The sequence below is a fragment of the Silurus aristotelis genome, assembly GCF_946808225.1.
Source record: "Silurus aristotelis genome assembly, chromosome: 29".
Taxonomy (NCBI): domain Eukaryota; kingdom Metazoa; phylum Chordata; class Actinopteri; order Siluriformes; family Siluridae; genus Silurus; species Silurus aristotelis.
In genome coordinates, this window is record NC_139602.1 from 11951815 (window position 1) to 11968131 (window position 16317).

Consider the following 16317-nt stretch of genomic DNA (forward strand, 5'->3'; position numbering starts at 1 on the left):
GGTAACCCTAACCCTAACCCTAACCCTAACCCTGATCAATAACTAATTAACACGTCAATAAATATGAATGAGATGTATGGTGCAGACACGTAACTGCGTCTCTGATGAACATCCTCACTTCCTGTCCAAAGATGTTTGCACTGCGTGGCTCAGGTATGAAAAAGCACCAGGATTGATCTCCTGAGCATTTTCAGGAGAACAAGAAAAAGCAAAAATGTATAAAAAAATGTCAGACGTCCTGTTGAAGTGAAAAATGTTACAATAGGGATTATTATACACACCTCAGGTACTTAGGACCTTAACATCCAGAAATAAATTTCATAGAGAATACACACACACACACACACACACACACACACACACACACACACACACACACACACACACACAAACACACACAGAGGAGGAAAAGTAAATCATGTGACCCGTTGTTGACGAAAGAGAAACGGAAACGAGAATAATCCAGGTAAGTATATGTTGTTGTGAAGGCAGAGGGAGCGGTGTGTGTGTGTGTGTGTGTGTGTGTGTGTGTGTGTGTGTGTGTGTGTGTGTGTGTTGCCTATTTAAGAATGACAGATCGGCTTTGGGGTGTGTATTTGTACAAACACACACACACCCTGCTGCGCTTACTCTCTCTCTCACTCACACACACACACACACACACACACAGTGACACCCTTCCAGGTAGAGTCATTCTAAAGGAGGGGTGTCTTAGTCATGTATGAGTCATCACACACACACACACACTATTACTTTCGTTTCAGACGTATCAGACACCGGATCCCTGATCCGAATGATCTTAAAGTTACAGTGCAGCAGAAACAAAACCATTGAATTGTATTTTTCTCTTCCTATTATCTCAGAAACCCATATTTATTCACAATAAAACATAGAAAACATATCAAATGTGTAAACTGGATAAAATAAGGTCATTTTGAATTTGATGCTTCATCGTCTTTCGAAAAGATTGTGACGGGGCAACAAAAGTTTATAAAAGTAAATGTTATTAAAATGAAACAGTTTTTAAACATTTAGTAAGTAATGAGGTTAATGGGCAGCAGGTCAGTGAGATGTTGAGTATAAATAGTGTATATTAAAGAAGCAGAGTCTCTCAGCAGTAAAGAGGGGCGGAGCTTCACCAATCTATAGAAGACTGTACAAACTGTAGAACAATTTCAGAATAATGTTCCTCAATGTCGACTGCAGAACAGTTAAATCATTTACAGAACATATGAACGAATCTGGAGAAATCTCTGTGCACAAGGGAGAAGGGTGAAAATCGATAATCGATGTTTGTGATCTTCGGGCCCTCAGGGGCCACTGCATTTAACAGTCATGATTCTGAAAATCGCTGCATGGCCTCATTACCATCTTCAGAGATCATTGTGAACACAGTTTGCATGTCATCCACAAATGCAGCTTTAAGCTCATTTAAAATGTACCGAGGCAACATTTGCTGCTTCATGAAGTGAAAAATACAACAAAGGAAACCCAGAACTGTTGAGCAGATAGAATCCTGTACAGACACATATGGGAGAACATTCCTCTCCCAAAACTCCAGCAACTGCTCTTCTCAGTTCCCAGATGTAAATGTGATGCAGCCATTTAATCTAAATTCACTATTTTTTCCCCCTTAAAATGGTATAAATTGTCAATTTAAACATTTGTTTTTTTTTGTTCTATTGTGAAAAAAGATATGGATTTCTGAGATTTGCTAATCATTGTTTTTTTTATTTACATGCAACACAGCATCCCGACTTTTATGAAATTGGGTTGTAATATCAATAAAATGTATTTGTTGAATTTATGGTGTCACTGTATTGGTAACATAATAGTTTTTTAGATACAAGGTGCTTCAGTGATTTAGCAGGGTACAGTCTGATGTGTGTGTGTGTGTGTGTGTGTGTGTGTGTGTGTGTGTGTGTGTTTTTAGGGGCTGGCGTCCTGTGTAGCATTTTCAAGAACCGGAGAACACTTTGCTTCTGGAGGCTCAGATGAACAGGTGTGTGTGTGTGTGTGTGTGTGTGTGTGTTACAGGTCTGTGTATGTGTTCCAAAGTGTGTAAGATAAAATGCCAATTGCTACTATGCTAACGTGTCCAGGTGATGGTTTGGAAGACGAATTTTCCCGCTGAAGGTTACGGTGACATGCTGAAGAAGCAGGAGAGGAATGACGCTCCTGCACAGGTACAAACCTCCGTCTCTTCAATTCATCTATTTATCCTTTTATTAGTAGTAGAGGAGGAGTGGAGGAGTGGAGTCGGTAGTAGAGGAGGAGTGGAGCCAGTAGTAGTGGAGGAGTGGAGGAATGGAGTCAGTAGTAGTGGAGGAGTGGAGCCGGTAGTAGAGGAGGAGTGGAGTCGGTAGTAGAGGAGGAGTGGAAGAATGGAGTCAGTAGTAGTGGAGGAGTGGAGTCGGTAGTAGAGGAGGAGTGGAGGAATGGAGTCAGTAGTAGTGGAGGAGTGGAGCCAGTAGTAAAGGAGGAGTGGAGGAATGGAGTCAGTAGTAGTGGAGGATTGGAGCCGGTAGTAAAGGAGGAGTGGAGGAATGGAGTCAGTAGTAGTGGAGGAATGGAGTCAGTAGTAGTGGAGGAATGGAGTCAGTAGTAGTGGAGGAATGGAGTCAGTAGTAGTGGAGGAATGGAGTCGGTAGTAGTGGAGGAGTGGAGTCGGTAGTAGAGGAGGAGTGGAGGAATGGAGTCAGTAGTGTAGGAGGATTGGAGCCGGTAGTAGAGGAGGAGTGGAGGAATGGAGTCAGTAGTAGTGGAGGAATGGAGTCAGTAGTAGAGGAGGAGTGGAGGCGGTAGTAGAGGAGGAGTGGAGGAATGGAGTCAGTAGTAGAGGAGGATTGGAGCCGGTAGTAGAGGAGGAGTGGAGGAATGAAGTCAGTAGTAGTGGAGGAATGGAGTCAGTAGTAGTGGAGGAATGGAGTCAGTAGTAGTGGAGGAGTGGAGTCGGTAGTAGAGGAGGAGTGGAGAAATGGAGTCAGTAGTAGTGGAGGAGTGGAGTCGGTAGTAGAGGAGGAGTGGAGGAATGGAGTCAGTAGTAGTGGAGGAGTGGAGTCGGTAGTAGAGGAGGAGTGGAGGAATGGAGTCAGTAGTAGTGGAGGAGTGGAGGAGTGGAGTCGGTAGTAGAGGAGGAGTGGAGTCGGTAGTAGTGGAGAAGTGGAGGAGTGGAGTCGGTAGTAGAGGAGGAGTGGAGGAGTGGAGTCGGTAGTAGTGGAGGAGTGGAGTCGGTAGTAGAGGAGTAGTGGAGGAATGGAGTCGGTAGTAGTGGAGGAGTGGAGTCGGTAGTAGAGGAGTGGAGTCGGTAGTAGTGGAGGAGTGGAGTCGGTAGTAGAGGAGGAGTGGGGGAATGGAGTCAGTAGTAGTGGAGGAATGGAGTCAGTAGTAGTGGAGGAATGGAGTCAGTAGTAGTGGAGGAATGGAGTCAGTAGTAGTGGAGGAGTGGAGGAATGGAGTCAGTAGTAGTGGAGGGGTGGAGCCGGTAGTAGTGGAGGAGTCGAGTCGGTAGTAGAGGAGGAGTGGAGGAATGGAGTCAGTAGTAGTGGAGGAATGGAGTCAGTAGTAGTGGAGGAATGGAGTCAGTAGTAGTGGAGGAATGGAGTCAGTAGTAGTGGAGGAATGGAGTCAGTAGTAGTGGAGGAGTGGAGGAATGGAGTCAGTAGTAGTGGAGGAGTGGAGCCGGTAGTAGTGGAGGAGTCGAGTCGGTAGTAGAGGAGGAGTGGAGGAATGGAGTCAGTAGTAGTGGAGGAATGGAGTCAGTAGTAGTGGAGGAGTGGAGCCGGTAGTAGTGGAGGAGTGGAGCCGGTAGTAGTGGAGGAGTGGAGCCGGTAGTAGTGGAGGAGTGGAGTCGGTAGTAGTGGAGGAGTGGAGTCGGTAGTAGAGGAGTAGTGGAGGAATGGAGTCGGTAGTAGTGGAGGAGTGGAGTCGGTAGTAGAGGAGGAGTGGGGGAATGGAGTCAGTAGTAGTGGAGGAATGGAGTCAGTAGTAGTGGAGGAATGGAGTCAGTAGTAGTGGAGGAATGGAGTCAGTAGTAGAGGAGGAGTGGAGGAATGGAGTCAGTAGTAGTGGAGGAGTGGAGCCGGTAGTAGTGGAGGAGTGGAGTCGGTAGTAGAGGAGGAGTGGAGGAATGGAGTCAGTAGTAGTGGAGGAATGGAGTCGGTAGTAGTGGAGGAGTGGAGTCGGTAGTAGTGGAGGAGTGGAGTCGGTAGTAGTGGAGGAGTGGAGTCGGTAGTAGTGGAGGAGTGGAGCCGGTAGTAGTGGAGGAGTGGAGTCGGTAGTAGAGAAGGAGTGGAGGAATGGAGTCAGTAGTAGTGGAGGAGTGGAGTCGGTAGTAGAGGAAGAGTGGAGGAATGGAGTCAGTAGTAGTGGAGGAGTGGAGTCGGTAGTAGAGGAGGAGTGGAGTCGGTAGTAGAGGAGGAGTGGAGTCGGTAGTAGAGGAGGAGTGGAGGAATGGAGTCGGTAGTAGAGGAAGAGTGGAGGAATGGAGTCAGTAGTAGTGGAGGAGTGGAGTCGGTAGTAGAGGAGGAGTGGAGTCGGTAGTAGAGGAGGAGTGGAGTCGGTAGTAGAGGAGGAGTGGAGGAATGGAGTCGGTAGTAGTGGAGGAGTGGAGTCGGTAGTAGTGGAGGAGTGGAGTCGGTAGTAGTGGAGGAGTGGAGTCGGTAGTAGTGGAGGAGTGGAGTCGGTAGTAGTGGAGGAGTGGAGTCGGTAGTAGTGGAGGAGTGGAGTCGGTAGTAGAGGAGTAGTGGAGGAGTGGAGTCGGTAGTAGTGGAGTAGTGGAGGAGTGGAGTCGGTAGTAGTGGAGGAGTGGAGTCGGTAGTAGTGGAGGAGTGGAGTCGGTAGTAGTGGAGGAGTGGAGTCGGTAGTAGTGGAGGAGTGGAGTCGGTAGTAGTGGAGGAGTGGAGTCGGTAGTAGTGGAGGAGTGGAGTCGGTAGTAGAGGAGTAGTGGAGGAATGGAGTCAGTAGTAGTGGAGGAATGGAGTCAGTAGTAGTGGAGGAATGGAGTCAGTAGTAGTGGAGGAATGGAGTCGGTAGTAGTGGAGGAATGGAGTCGGTAGTAGTGGAGGAATGGAGTCGGTAGTAGTGGAGGAGTGGAGTCGGTAGTAGAGGAGGAGTGGAGGAGTGGAGTCGGTAGTAGTGGAGGAGTGGAGTCGGTAGTAGAGGAGGAGTGGAGGAATGGAGTCGGTAGTAGTGGAGGAGTGGAGTCGGTAGTAGAGGAGGAGTGGAGGAATGGAGTCAGTAGTAGTGGAGGAGTGGAGTCGGTAGTAGAGGAGGAGTGGAGGAATGGAGTCAGTAGTAGTGGAGGAGTGGAGTCGGTAGTAGAGGAGAAGTGGAGTCGGTAGTAGTGGAGAAGTGGAGTCGGTAGTAGTGGAGAAGTGGAGGAGTGGAGTCGGTAGTAGAGGAGGAGTGGAGGAGTGGAGTCGGTAGTAGTGGAGGAGTGGAGTCGGTAGTAGAGGAGTAGTGGAGGAATGGAGTCGGTAGTAGAGGAGGAGTGGAGTCGGTAGTAGAGGAGTAGTGGAGGAATGGAGTCGGTAGTAGAGGAGGAGTGGAGTCGGTAGTAGAGGAGTAGTGGAGGAGTGGAGTCGGTAGTAGTGGAGGAGTGGAGTCGGTAGTAGAAGAGGAGTGGGGGAATGGAGTCAGTAGTAGTGGAGGAATGGAGTCAGTAGTAGTGGAGGAATGGAGTCAGTAGTAGAGGAGGAGTGGAGGAATGGAGTCAGTAGTAGTGGAGGAGTGGAGCCGGTAGTAGAGGAGGAGTGGAGGAATGGAGTCAGTAGTAGTGGAGGAATGGAGTCAGTAGTAGTGGAGGAGTGGAGTCAGTAGTAGTGGAGGAGTGGAGCCGGTAGTAGTGGAGGAGTGGAGTCGGTAGTAGAGGAGGAGTGGAGGAGTGGAGTCAGTAGTAGTGGAGGAGTGGAGTCGGTAGTAGAGGAGGAGTGGAGTCGGTAGTAGAGGAGGAGTGGAGTCGGTAGTAGAGGAGGAGTGGAGTCGGTAGTAGAGGAGGAGTGGAGGAATGGAGTCAGTAGTAGTGGAGTAGTGGAGCCGGTAGTAGAGGAGTAGTGGAGGAGTGGAGTCGGTAGTAGTGGAGGAGTGGAGTCGGTAGTAGTGGAGGAGTGGAGTCGGTAGTAGTGGAGGAGTGGAGTCGGTAGTAGTGGAGGAGTGGAGTCGGTAGTAGTGGAGGAGTGGAGTCGGTAGTAGTGGAGGAGTGGAGTCGGTAGTAGTGGAGGAGTGGAGTCGGTAGTAGTGGAGGAGTGGAGTCGGTAGTAGTGGAGGAGTGGAGTCGGTAGTAGAGGAGGAGTGGAGGAATGGAGTCGGTAGTAGTGGAGGAGTGGAGTCGGTAGTAGTGGAGGAGTGGAGTCGGTAGTAGTGGAGGAGTGGAGTCGGTAGTAGAGGAGTAGTGGAGGAATGGAGTCAGTAGTAGTGGAGGAATGGAGTCAGTAGTAGTGGAGGAATGGAGTCAGTAGTAGAGGAGGATTGGAGCCGGTAGTAGAGGAGGAGTGGAGGAATGGAGTCAGTAGTAGTGGAGGAATGGAGTCAGTAGTAGTGGAGGAATGGAGTCAGTAGTAGTGGAGGAGTGGAGTCGGTAGTAGTGGAGGAGTGGAGTCGGTAGTAGAGGAGGAGTGGAGGAATGGAGTCAGTAGTAGTGGAGGAGTGGAGTCGGTAGTAGAGGAGGAGTGGAGGAATGGAGTCAGTAGTAGTGGAGGAGTGGAGTCGGTAGTAGAGGAGGAGTGGAGGAATGGAGTCAGTAGTAGTGGAGGAGTGGAGTCGGTAGTAGAGGAGGAGTGGAGGAATGGAGTCGGTAGTAGAGGAGAAGTGGAGTCGGTAGTAGAGGAGAAGTGGAGTCGGTAGTAGTGGAGAAGTGGAGGAGTGGAGTCGGTAGTAGAGGAGGAGTGGAGGAGTGGAGTCGGTAGTAGTGGAGGAGTGGAGTCGGTAGTAGTGGAGGAGTGGAGTCGGTAGTAGAGGAGTAGTGGAGGAATGGAGTCGGTAGTAGAGGAGGAGTGGAGTCGGTAGTAGAGGAGTAGTGGAGGAATGGAGTCGGTAGTAGTGGAGGAGTGGAGTCGGTAGTAGAAGAGGAGTGGGGGAATGGAGTCAGTAGTAGTGGAGGAATGGAGTCAGTAGTAGTGGAGGAATGGAGTCAGTAGTAGAGGAGGAGTGGAGGAATGGAGTCAGTAGTAGTGGAGGAGTGGAGCCGGTAGTAGAGGAGGAGTGGAGGAATGGAGTCAGTAGTAGTGGAGGAGTGGAGTCAGTAGTAGTGGAGGAGTGGAGTCAGTAGTAGTGGAGGAGTGGAGCCGGTAGTAGTGGAGGAGTGGAGTCGGTAGTAGAGGAGGAGTGGAGGAATGGAGTCAGTAGTAGTGGAGGAGTGGAGTCGGTAGTAGTGGAGGAGGGGAGTCGGTAGTAGAGGAGGAGTGGAGGAATGGAGTCAGTAGTAGTGGAGGAATGGAGTCGGTAGTAGAGGAGGAGTGGAGGAATGGAGTCAGTAGTAGTGGAGGAGTGGAGTCGGTAGTAGAGGAGGAGTGGAGGAATGGAGTCAGTAGTAGTGGAGGAGTGGAGGAGTGGAGTCGGTAGTAGAGGAGGAGTGGAGTCGGTAGTAGAGGAGGAGTGGAGTCGGTAGTAGTGGAGGAGTGGAGGAATGGAGTCAGTAGTAGTGGAGTAGTGGAGCCGGTAGTAGAGGAGTAGTGGAGGAGTGGAGTCGGTAGTAGTGGAGGAGTGGAGTCGGTAGTAGAGGAGTAGTGGAGGAATGGAGTCGGTAGTAGTGGAGGAGTGGAGTCGGTAGTAGAGGAGGAGTGGGGGAATGGAGTCAGTAGTAGTGGAGGAATGGAGTCAGTAGTAGAGGAGGAGTGGAGGAATGGAGTCAGTAGTAGTGGAGGAGTGGAGTCGGTAGTAGTGGAGGAGTGGAGCCGGTAGTAGTGGAGGAGTGGAGTCGGTAGTAGAGGAGGAGTGGAGGAATGGAGTCAGTAGTAGTGGAGGAATGGAGTCAGTAGTAGTGGAGGAGTGGAGCCGGTAGTAGTGGAGGAGTGGAGCCGGTAGTAGTGGAGGAGTGGAGCCGGTAGTAGTGGAGGAGTGGAGTCGGTAGTAGAGGAGGAGTGGAGGAATGGAGTCAGTAGTAGTGGAGGAGTGGAGTCGGTAGTAGAGGAGGAGTGGAGGAGTGGAGTCGGTAGTAGAGGAGGAGTGGAGGAGTGGAGTCGGTAGTAGAGGAGGAGTGGAGTCGGTAGTAGAGGAGGAGTGGAGTCGGTAGTAGAGGAGGAGTGGAGTCGGTAGTAGAGGAGGAGTGGAGTCGGTAGTAGAGGAGGAGTGGAGTCGGTAGTAGAGGAGGAGTGGAGGAATGGAGTCAGTAGTAGTGGAGTAGTGGAGCCGGTAGTAGAGGAGTAGTGGAGGAGTGGAGTCGGTAGTAGTGGAGGAGTGGAGTCGGTAGTAGTGGAGGAGTGGAGTCGGTAGTAGTGGAGGAGTGGAGTCGGTAGTAGAGGAGTAGTGGAGGAATGGAGTCGGTAGTAGTGGAGGAGTGGAGTCGGTAGTAGAGGAGTAGTGGAGGAATGGAGTCAGTAGTAGTGGAGGAGTGGAGTCGGTAGTAGAGGAGGAGTGGAGGAATGGAGTCAGTAGTAGTGGAGGAGTGGAGTCGGTAGTAGAGGAGGAGTGGAGTCGGTAGTAGAGGAGGAGTGGAGTCGGTAGTAGAGGAGGAGTGGAGTCGGTAGTAGAGGAGGAGTGGAGTCGGTAGTAGAGGAGGAGTGGAGTCGGTAGTAGAGGAGGAGTGGAGTCGGTAGTAGAGGAGGAGTGGAGTCGGTAGTAGAGGAGGAGTGGAGTCGGTAGTAGAGGGAGGAGTGGAGTCGGTAGTAGAGGAGGAGTGGAGTCGGTAGTAGAGGAGGAGTGGAGGAATGGAGTCAGTAGTAGTGGAGTAGTGGAGCCGGTAGTAGAGGAGTAGTGGAGGAGTGGAGTCGGTAGTAGTGGAGGAGTGGAGTCGGTAGTAGAGGAGTAGTGGAGGAATGGAGTCAGTAGTAGTGGAGGAGTGGAGTCGGTAGTAGAGGAGGAGTGGAGGAATGGAGTCAGTAGTAGTGGAGTAGTGGAGCCGGTAGTAGAGGAGTAGTGGAGGAGTGGAGTCGGTAGTAGTGGAGGAGTGGAGTCGGTAGTAGAGGAGTAGTGGAGGAATGGAGTCGGTAGTAGTGGAGGAATGGAGTCAGTAGTAGAGGAGGAGTGGAGGAATGGAGTCAGTAGTAGTGGAGGAGTGGAGGAATGGAGTCAGTAGTAGTGGAGGAGTGGAGTCGGTAGTAGAGGAGGAGTGGAGGAATGGAGTCAGTAGTAGTGGAGGAGTGGAGGAGTGGAGTCGGTAGTAGAGGAGGAGTGGAGTCGGTAGTAGTGGAGAAGTGGAGGAGTGGAGTCGGTAGTAGAGGAGGAGTGGAGTCGGTAGTAGAGGAGGAGTGGAGTCGGTAGTAGTGGAGGAGTGGAGTCGGTAGTAGTGGAGGAGTGGAGTCGGTAGTAGTGGAGGAGTGGAGTCGGTAGTAGTGGAGGAGTGGAGGAATGGAGTCGGTAGTAGTGGAGGAGTGGAGTCGGTAGTAGTGGAGGAGTGGAGTCGGTAGTAGTGGAGGAGTGGAGTCGGTAGTAGTGGAGGAGTGGAGTCGGTAGTAGTGGAGGAGTGGAGTCGGTAGTAGTGGAGGAGTGGAGTCGGTAGTAGTGGAGGAGTGGAGTCGGTAGTAGTGGAGGAATGGAGTCGGTAGTAGTGGAGGAGTGGAGTCGGTAGTAGTGGAGGAGTGGAGGAATGGAGTCGGTAGTAGTGGAGGAATGGAGTCGGTAGTAGTGGAGGAGTGGAGTCGGTAGTAGTGGAGGAGTGGAGTCGGTAGTAGTGGAGGAGTGGAGTCGGTAGTAGTGGAGGAGTGGAGTCGGTAGTAGTGGAGGAGTGGAGTCGGTAGTAGTGGAGGAGTGGAGTCGGTAGTAGTGGAGGAGTGGAGTCGGTAGTAGTGGAGGAGTGGAGTCGGTAGTAGTGGAGGAGTGGAGTCGGTAGTAGTGGAGGAGTGGAGTCGGTAGTAGTGGAGGAGTGGAGTCGGTAGTAGTGGAGGAGTGGAGTCGGTAGTAGTGGAGGAGTGGAGTCGGTAGTAGTGGAGGAGTGGAGTCGGTAGTAGTGGAGGAGTGGAGTCGGTAGTAGTGGAGGAGTGGAGTCGGTAGTAGTGGAGGAGTGGAGTCGGTAGTAGTGGAGGAGTGGAGTCGGTAGTAGTGGAGGAATGGAGTCGGTAGTAGTGGAGGAATGGAGTCGGTAGTAGTGGAGGAATGGAGTCGGTAGTAGTGGAGGAGTGGAGGAGTGGAGTCGGTAGTAGTGGAGGAGTGGAGGAGTGGAGTCGGTAGTAGTGGAGGAGTGGAGTCGGTAGTAGTGGAGGAGTGGAGGAGTGGAGTCGGTAGTAGTGGAGGAGTGGAGGAATGGAGTCGGTAGTAGTGGAGGAATGGAGTCGGTAGTAGTGGAGGAGTGGAGGAATGGAGTCGGTAGTAGTGGAGGAGTGGAGGAATGGAGTCGGTAGTAGTGGAGGAGTGGAGGAATGGAGTCGGTAGTAGAGTGTGAGCAGTATTGTAAAGAGCAGTAGCAGATGGAGTGTGTATTTGGTTCTTTCACACAGCAGTGTTTCACACATTCCTGACCTTTTACCACCTTCTCCTCAGCCACCTCATGTCTTCTTTACCCCTCCACCTTTACACTCCCTCCACACTGTCTGATCAGATGAGCGCGCACTCGTTAAATCATGCCATCTTTTAAAAATGTGACTTTTTAATTGACACCTGTGAGGATTAAGTGAACACTAACACAAGGTTCCTGTGTGGTTCCTGAACCTCATGACTGTCCCACAGATCAGTCCCACACTCCAAGTCACTGTGAGCCAGACCAGGAACTGACCATCTCGCAGACATTTACTGTAACTATAAATGGATAAAAACGTATCAGTGAACTTGTAGTTGTTTGCGCTTGCTGCGGTGTCAGGAATAAAACGCTCTGAGGACATGTTCATGACCTGGATTTGTAAACAGATCTTCCAGAATATGGTTCTGGTCATGACTGTAGGGTTCTACATGGAACTCCTAAAGGTTCCTTCAGATGGAGTGCAGCAGGCTTTATTTCACACATACTGATGATGATGATGATGATGATGGGGCAGTAATAATGATACTAATGTTGTGGTAAAGCTACAGTGTGTGTGCGTGTGTGTGTGCGTGTGTGTGTACTCGGACACCTCACTGATGGAGCATATGATGTTTCAGCATTAAAGGAAAACACCATTAGCAGCAGTTAATTATTAAAAACCCGGTTCAGATGACGGTGTCATGGAGAGGACGAATCCAAGATGGGGAGAGAGAGAAGGATAAGAAGGGGTTATTATGGATCTTTTCATCCACCATTTAGGATTAAATGAACACTTACGCAAGGTTCCTTCAATGTTTTTCATTGTTCCTTTAATGTTCCTGGACCTCTCATGTGCACAGCCTGAATTTCTTCACCTCACTACAAACTGGAAACTCAAACAATCCTACAGCTGTTTCATTTCATGTGATTGTTAATTAAAAAATACTCAGATAAATGTATCAAAATATCTGAGATCTTCACTGATTCTGCTCCTGGAACAGACAGATACTTTAATTTATCCCAATGGGAAATGTACAGCTTCCAACAGTATCCACAAACATAGGCAATAAGGTTACAGGCAACCAGGTGTGAGCCCACTCCCATCTCTGTCAGTTTATCTTTGAGGAGCAGCAATCTGGATGGTGTTGAAAGCACTGGAAAAGCCCAGAAATGTAATCCTCACGGAAGCTAGCGTCCTCCACTCCCACCTTTTCCTGGTATGCAAACTGAAGCAGGTCAATTGCATGGTGGACCTAAAGCCTCATGTGGTCTAGCAGCACCTGCTCCATGGTCTGCATTATGTGAGACATCAGGGTGACTGGCTTGAAGTCATTCAGCTCTCCAGGGCATGGCTTTTTTGGAACTGGGATGATGCAGGATGTTTTCCATAGCTGCGGGACCCTCTCCTGTTCCAGGCTCAGGTTATAGATGCACTGTAGAGGGTCTCCCAGCTTTGATGCGCAGGCCTTCATTAGTCATGGAGAAACTCCATCTGGGCCAGCTGCTTTGCTAGGACGAAACCTCTTCAGCTCTCTGCACACCTATAAACAATGAGAATGTGTCCAAAGTCTCGGGAAGTAATAGGGACGCAAACTTACAGCCAGAATTTTGATGTCCCTGCAGCAGTCGGAGATTTTAATGCTCACGTGCCCAGAATGACACCACCTCACGTTCACATATCTGCCGAGTCCTCGTCCTTTCCCCTACCCGCAGGCTTTAGTGTCTCTGTCCGCCCCGACGGTGCTGATGCCTGGTAGCTCCACGTTGGTGTGATCTTTTTTCTCCAGCGCAGTCAGTTCAATGATCTCGTTCAGTAGTGAACTCACATTTCCTATGAATACAGAAGGTACCGAAGGCTTATGTGTCCACCTCCAGCTGGCCTCCATCCCGGTGGGTGTGGTCTAATATTTTAATGAGCACACTTGATTAATAGTTACAGAAAGGATACTTTTTCTTTTAAATGTTATTAGTAATTTAATGCTTGAACTCAGATAAATTGTGTGTGTTCCTTTCCTGCTGAAACTGGTTTCTCAGGTTATTGTGTTTACATGGCTCTCTTTGGTGAAGTGGGCGTGGCCTAGACGCCCAGAGAGAGGAAAGATTAATCCCCTCCAGCTCAGTGCTGTAATTCTGCTCTGTGTTTCTCTGTACGTGGGCGTGGCCTTTTTACTCAAAGCCGTCCCATAATACTAGGTAAACTGTTAAAATACGTTCCCACGGTTGCGTTCAGCCAACCCAGCATAACCCCTTTACAGGAACAGAGCCACGGGCGTACCTTAGCCGCCAGGGTTTAACTCAGAACACAGCTACGGGCCGGTGAATAGTACTCATTATCCTTATCGTTTCCATACGGCTCATTTACTGGGACTTAATTATCCACTGATGATTATTCGTGTGTGTGTGAAGTAATTAACATATGGAAGGAGTCTCCAGTGTCAGTGCCTTATATAGAAATAATGACCTGAAATAGTGAGTTACGTGTGTGTGTGTGTGTGTGTGTGTTTGTGTGTTTGTGTATGTGTGCATGCTAACTGTCATCATAGCTCACACTTTTTTCATAAAGCACACCTGTCTTTCTTATGTGTGCAGACAGACAGGAGGCGGAGCTACACCATGTAGTCACGCTTGACTTGCAACTAACACACACACACACACACACACACACACACAGTATATTGCAGTATAAAGCATGTAAATGAATGTTGTTACCTTTTACACCTTTGCTAGCTTTTATAATAAATAACAAATAATCTTCTGTAAATAATAATAACACTTTGTGTAAATATTTGTAAAATGTTATATTATATTTTAATTAAATATTATTAAATGTAACAACCTTCGGTAATAATACACATTGTGTACTAGATCTGCTATATGATGCTATTTCCTTTGCTTTAGCCTGTGTGTGTGTGTGTGTGTGTGTGTGTGTGTGGGAAGTGAGTATTGATGGCTCTGTCAGTTTCATTGGAGCCTTAGGAAATTTTCCACTGTTGGTTTTTCCAATACAGGTGATTCATCAGAAGGGTGTGTGTGTGTGTGTGTGTGTGTGTGTGTGTGTGTGTGTGTGTGTGTGTGTGTGTGTGTGTGCGTGCATATATATATGTGTATGTGTGTGTCAGTGCTGAGCTACATATAAATCCTCCATTTAACAACAGATAATGCTGTTTTTTTTTTCCAGACACTGGTCCTTGACAGATTTGTACACTCTGGGTTTTGTGTGTGTGTGTGTGTGTGTGTGTGTGTGTGTGTGTGTGTGTGTGTGTGTGAGACCTTGTCCAGTGTTGATTTAGCAGTCGATGATGATTAAGTAAACAGGAGGTCATGTGTAACGAGGTGTGGTGATGAGTGTTAACACAGGAGCAGCACACATACATTCTGTCTTCATCGTGCTGCTCTGTGTGTGTGTGTGTGTGTGTGTTTTTTTGGGATTATATATTTATTATTTTTCTGTGTTTAGCATCAGGTTTCAGAGATGCAACCTGCAGAAATCTGCAGGCGAAGGTTCTTCAGATTATTACAGTCAAAATACTTTGAAACCGTGTGTGTGTGTGTGTGTGTGTGTGTGTGTGTGTGTGTGTGTGTGTGTGTGTGTGTGTGTGCGTTTGCGTTTGTTCTTCTTACACCATGGGGACTAAACAGGCATTATTTGTGGAATTTGATTGTTTTTTAATCCATTTATAGTTACATTTGAATCAACTGATTCTTTTGCATTTACATTATAGCAGCTATAAACACACCCCCTTACCAACCTGAACATGACCCCTGGTATACCTGCCCCTGTGAACATGCCTCTGTGAACACGCCTCTGTATACCTGCCCCTGTGAACACGCCTCTGTATACCTGCCCCTGTGAACACGCCTCTGTATACCTTCCCCTGTGAACAAAGCCCTCTATATACCTTCCCCTGTGAACAAAGCCCTCTATATACCTTCCCCTGTGAACACGCCTCTGTATACCTTCCCCTGTGAACACGCCTCTGTATACCTTCCCCTGTGAACACGCCTCTGTATACCTTCCCCTGTGAACACGCCTCTGTATACCTTCCCCTGTGAACACGCCTCTGTATACCTGCCCCTGTGAACACGCCTCTGTATACCTTCCCCTGTGAACACGCCTCTGTATACCTGCCCCTGTGAACAAAGCCCTCTATATACCTTCCCCTGTGAACACGCCTCTGTATACCTTCCCCTGTGAACACGCCTCTGTATACCTTCCCGTGAACACGCCTCTGTATACCTTCCCCTGTGAACACGCCTCTGTATACCTTCCCCTGTGAACACGCCTCTGTATACCTTCCCCTGTGAACACGCCTCTGTATACCTTCCCCTGTGAACACGCCTCTGTATACCTTCCCCTGTGAACACGCCTCTGTATACCTTCCCCTGTGTACACGCCTCTGTATACCTTCCCCTGTGAACACGCCTCTGTATACCTTCCCCTGTGAACACGCCTCTGTATACCTGCCCCTGTGAACACGCCTCTGTATACCTTCCCCTGTGAACACGCCTCTGTATACCTTCCCCTGTGAACACGCCTCTGTATACCTTCCCCTGTGAACACGCCTCTGTATACCTGCCCCTGTGAACACGCCTCTGTATACCTTCCCCTGTGAACACGCCTCTGTATTCCTGCCCCTGTGAACAAAGCCCTCTATATACCTTCCCCTGTGAACATGCCCCTGTGAACACGCCTCTGTATACCTGCCCCTGTGAACAAAGCCCTCTATATACCTTCCCCTGTGAACATGCCCCTGTGAACACGCCTCTGTATACCTTCCCCTGTGAACACGCCTCTGTATACCTTCCCCTGTGAACACGCCTCTGTATACCTTCCCCTGTGAACACGCCTCTGTATACCTGCCCCTGTGAACACGCCTCTGTATACCTGCCCCTGTGAACACGCCTCTGTATACCTTCTCCTGTGAACACGCCTCTGTATACCTTCCCCTGTGAACACGCCTCTGTATACCTTCCCCTGTGAACACGCCTCTGTATACCTTCCCCTGTGAACATGCCTCTGTATACCTGCCCCTGTGAACACGCCTCTGTATACCTTCCCCTGTGAACACGCCTCTGTATACCTTCCCCTGTGAACACACCCCTGTGAACACGCCTCTGTATACCTTCCCCTGTGAACACGCCTCTGTATACCTTCCCCTGTGAACACGCCTCTGTATACCTTCCCCTGTGAACACGCCCCTGTGAACACGAGATGGAATGAGAGACGGATAGAGTGAGAGACAGACAGATGGATAGAGTGAGACAGATAGACGGACAACAGTTGTTTTCATTGTCTATCTCTATATTTATCTGTCTCTTAATTGTCGTGTGTGTGTGTGTGTGTGTGTGTGTGTGTGTGTGTGTGTTAATGTTGGTGTATCTATATGTTCTCCAGGCTCCAGACATCTCAAGGGTATCTCAAAAACCAGACGTGTCCCACCTCCGCTCCAGTCTGACCCCTCGCTCATCTTGCAGACCAGAAGCTCACAATGTCTCCACCCACCCCAAACCTGACCAATCAGATCATTCTAATCCATCTAATTCAGACACGCCCATGTCTCCTACACTCGCCACAACACTGCAGCACATTGTGGGTCAGCTCGACGTTCTCACACAGGTGTATACACACACACACACACAAACACACACACGTCATTATAAGTTAATTTGTATTTGCGAGGCAGGTGGAGATGAGTTACAGAATGATCTGGTTGTATTGAGTGAGATTT

At 49.3% G+C, this 16317-nt stretch overlaps 1 protein-coding gene across 1 annotated transcript in view; it reads left to right on the forward strand.

Annotated features, from left to right (window-relative positions):
- poc1a (POC1 centriolar protein A) overlaps positions 1 to 16317 on the forward strand; it is a gene marked incomplete at its 3' end in the record, with an annotated part of 26165 nt that overhangs the window by 7072 nt on the left and 2776 nt on the right. The window contains exons 9-11 of the mRNA XM_083535819.1: positions 1934 to 2002; positions 2103 to 2186; positions 15984 to 16205. Of these exons, the coding sequence (XP_083391945.1) occupies positions 1934 to 2002; positions 2103 to 2186; positions 15984 to 16205 (375 nt within the window). The remainder of the gene's footprint in view (positions 1 to 1933; positions 2003 to 2102; positions 2187 to 15983; positions 16206 to 16317) is intronic.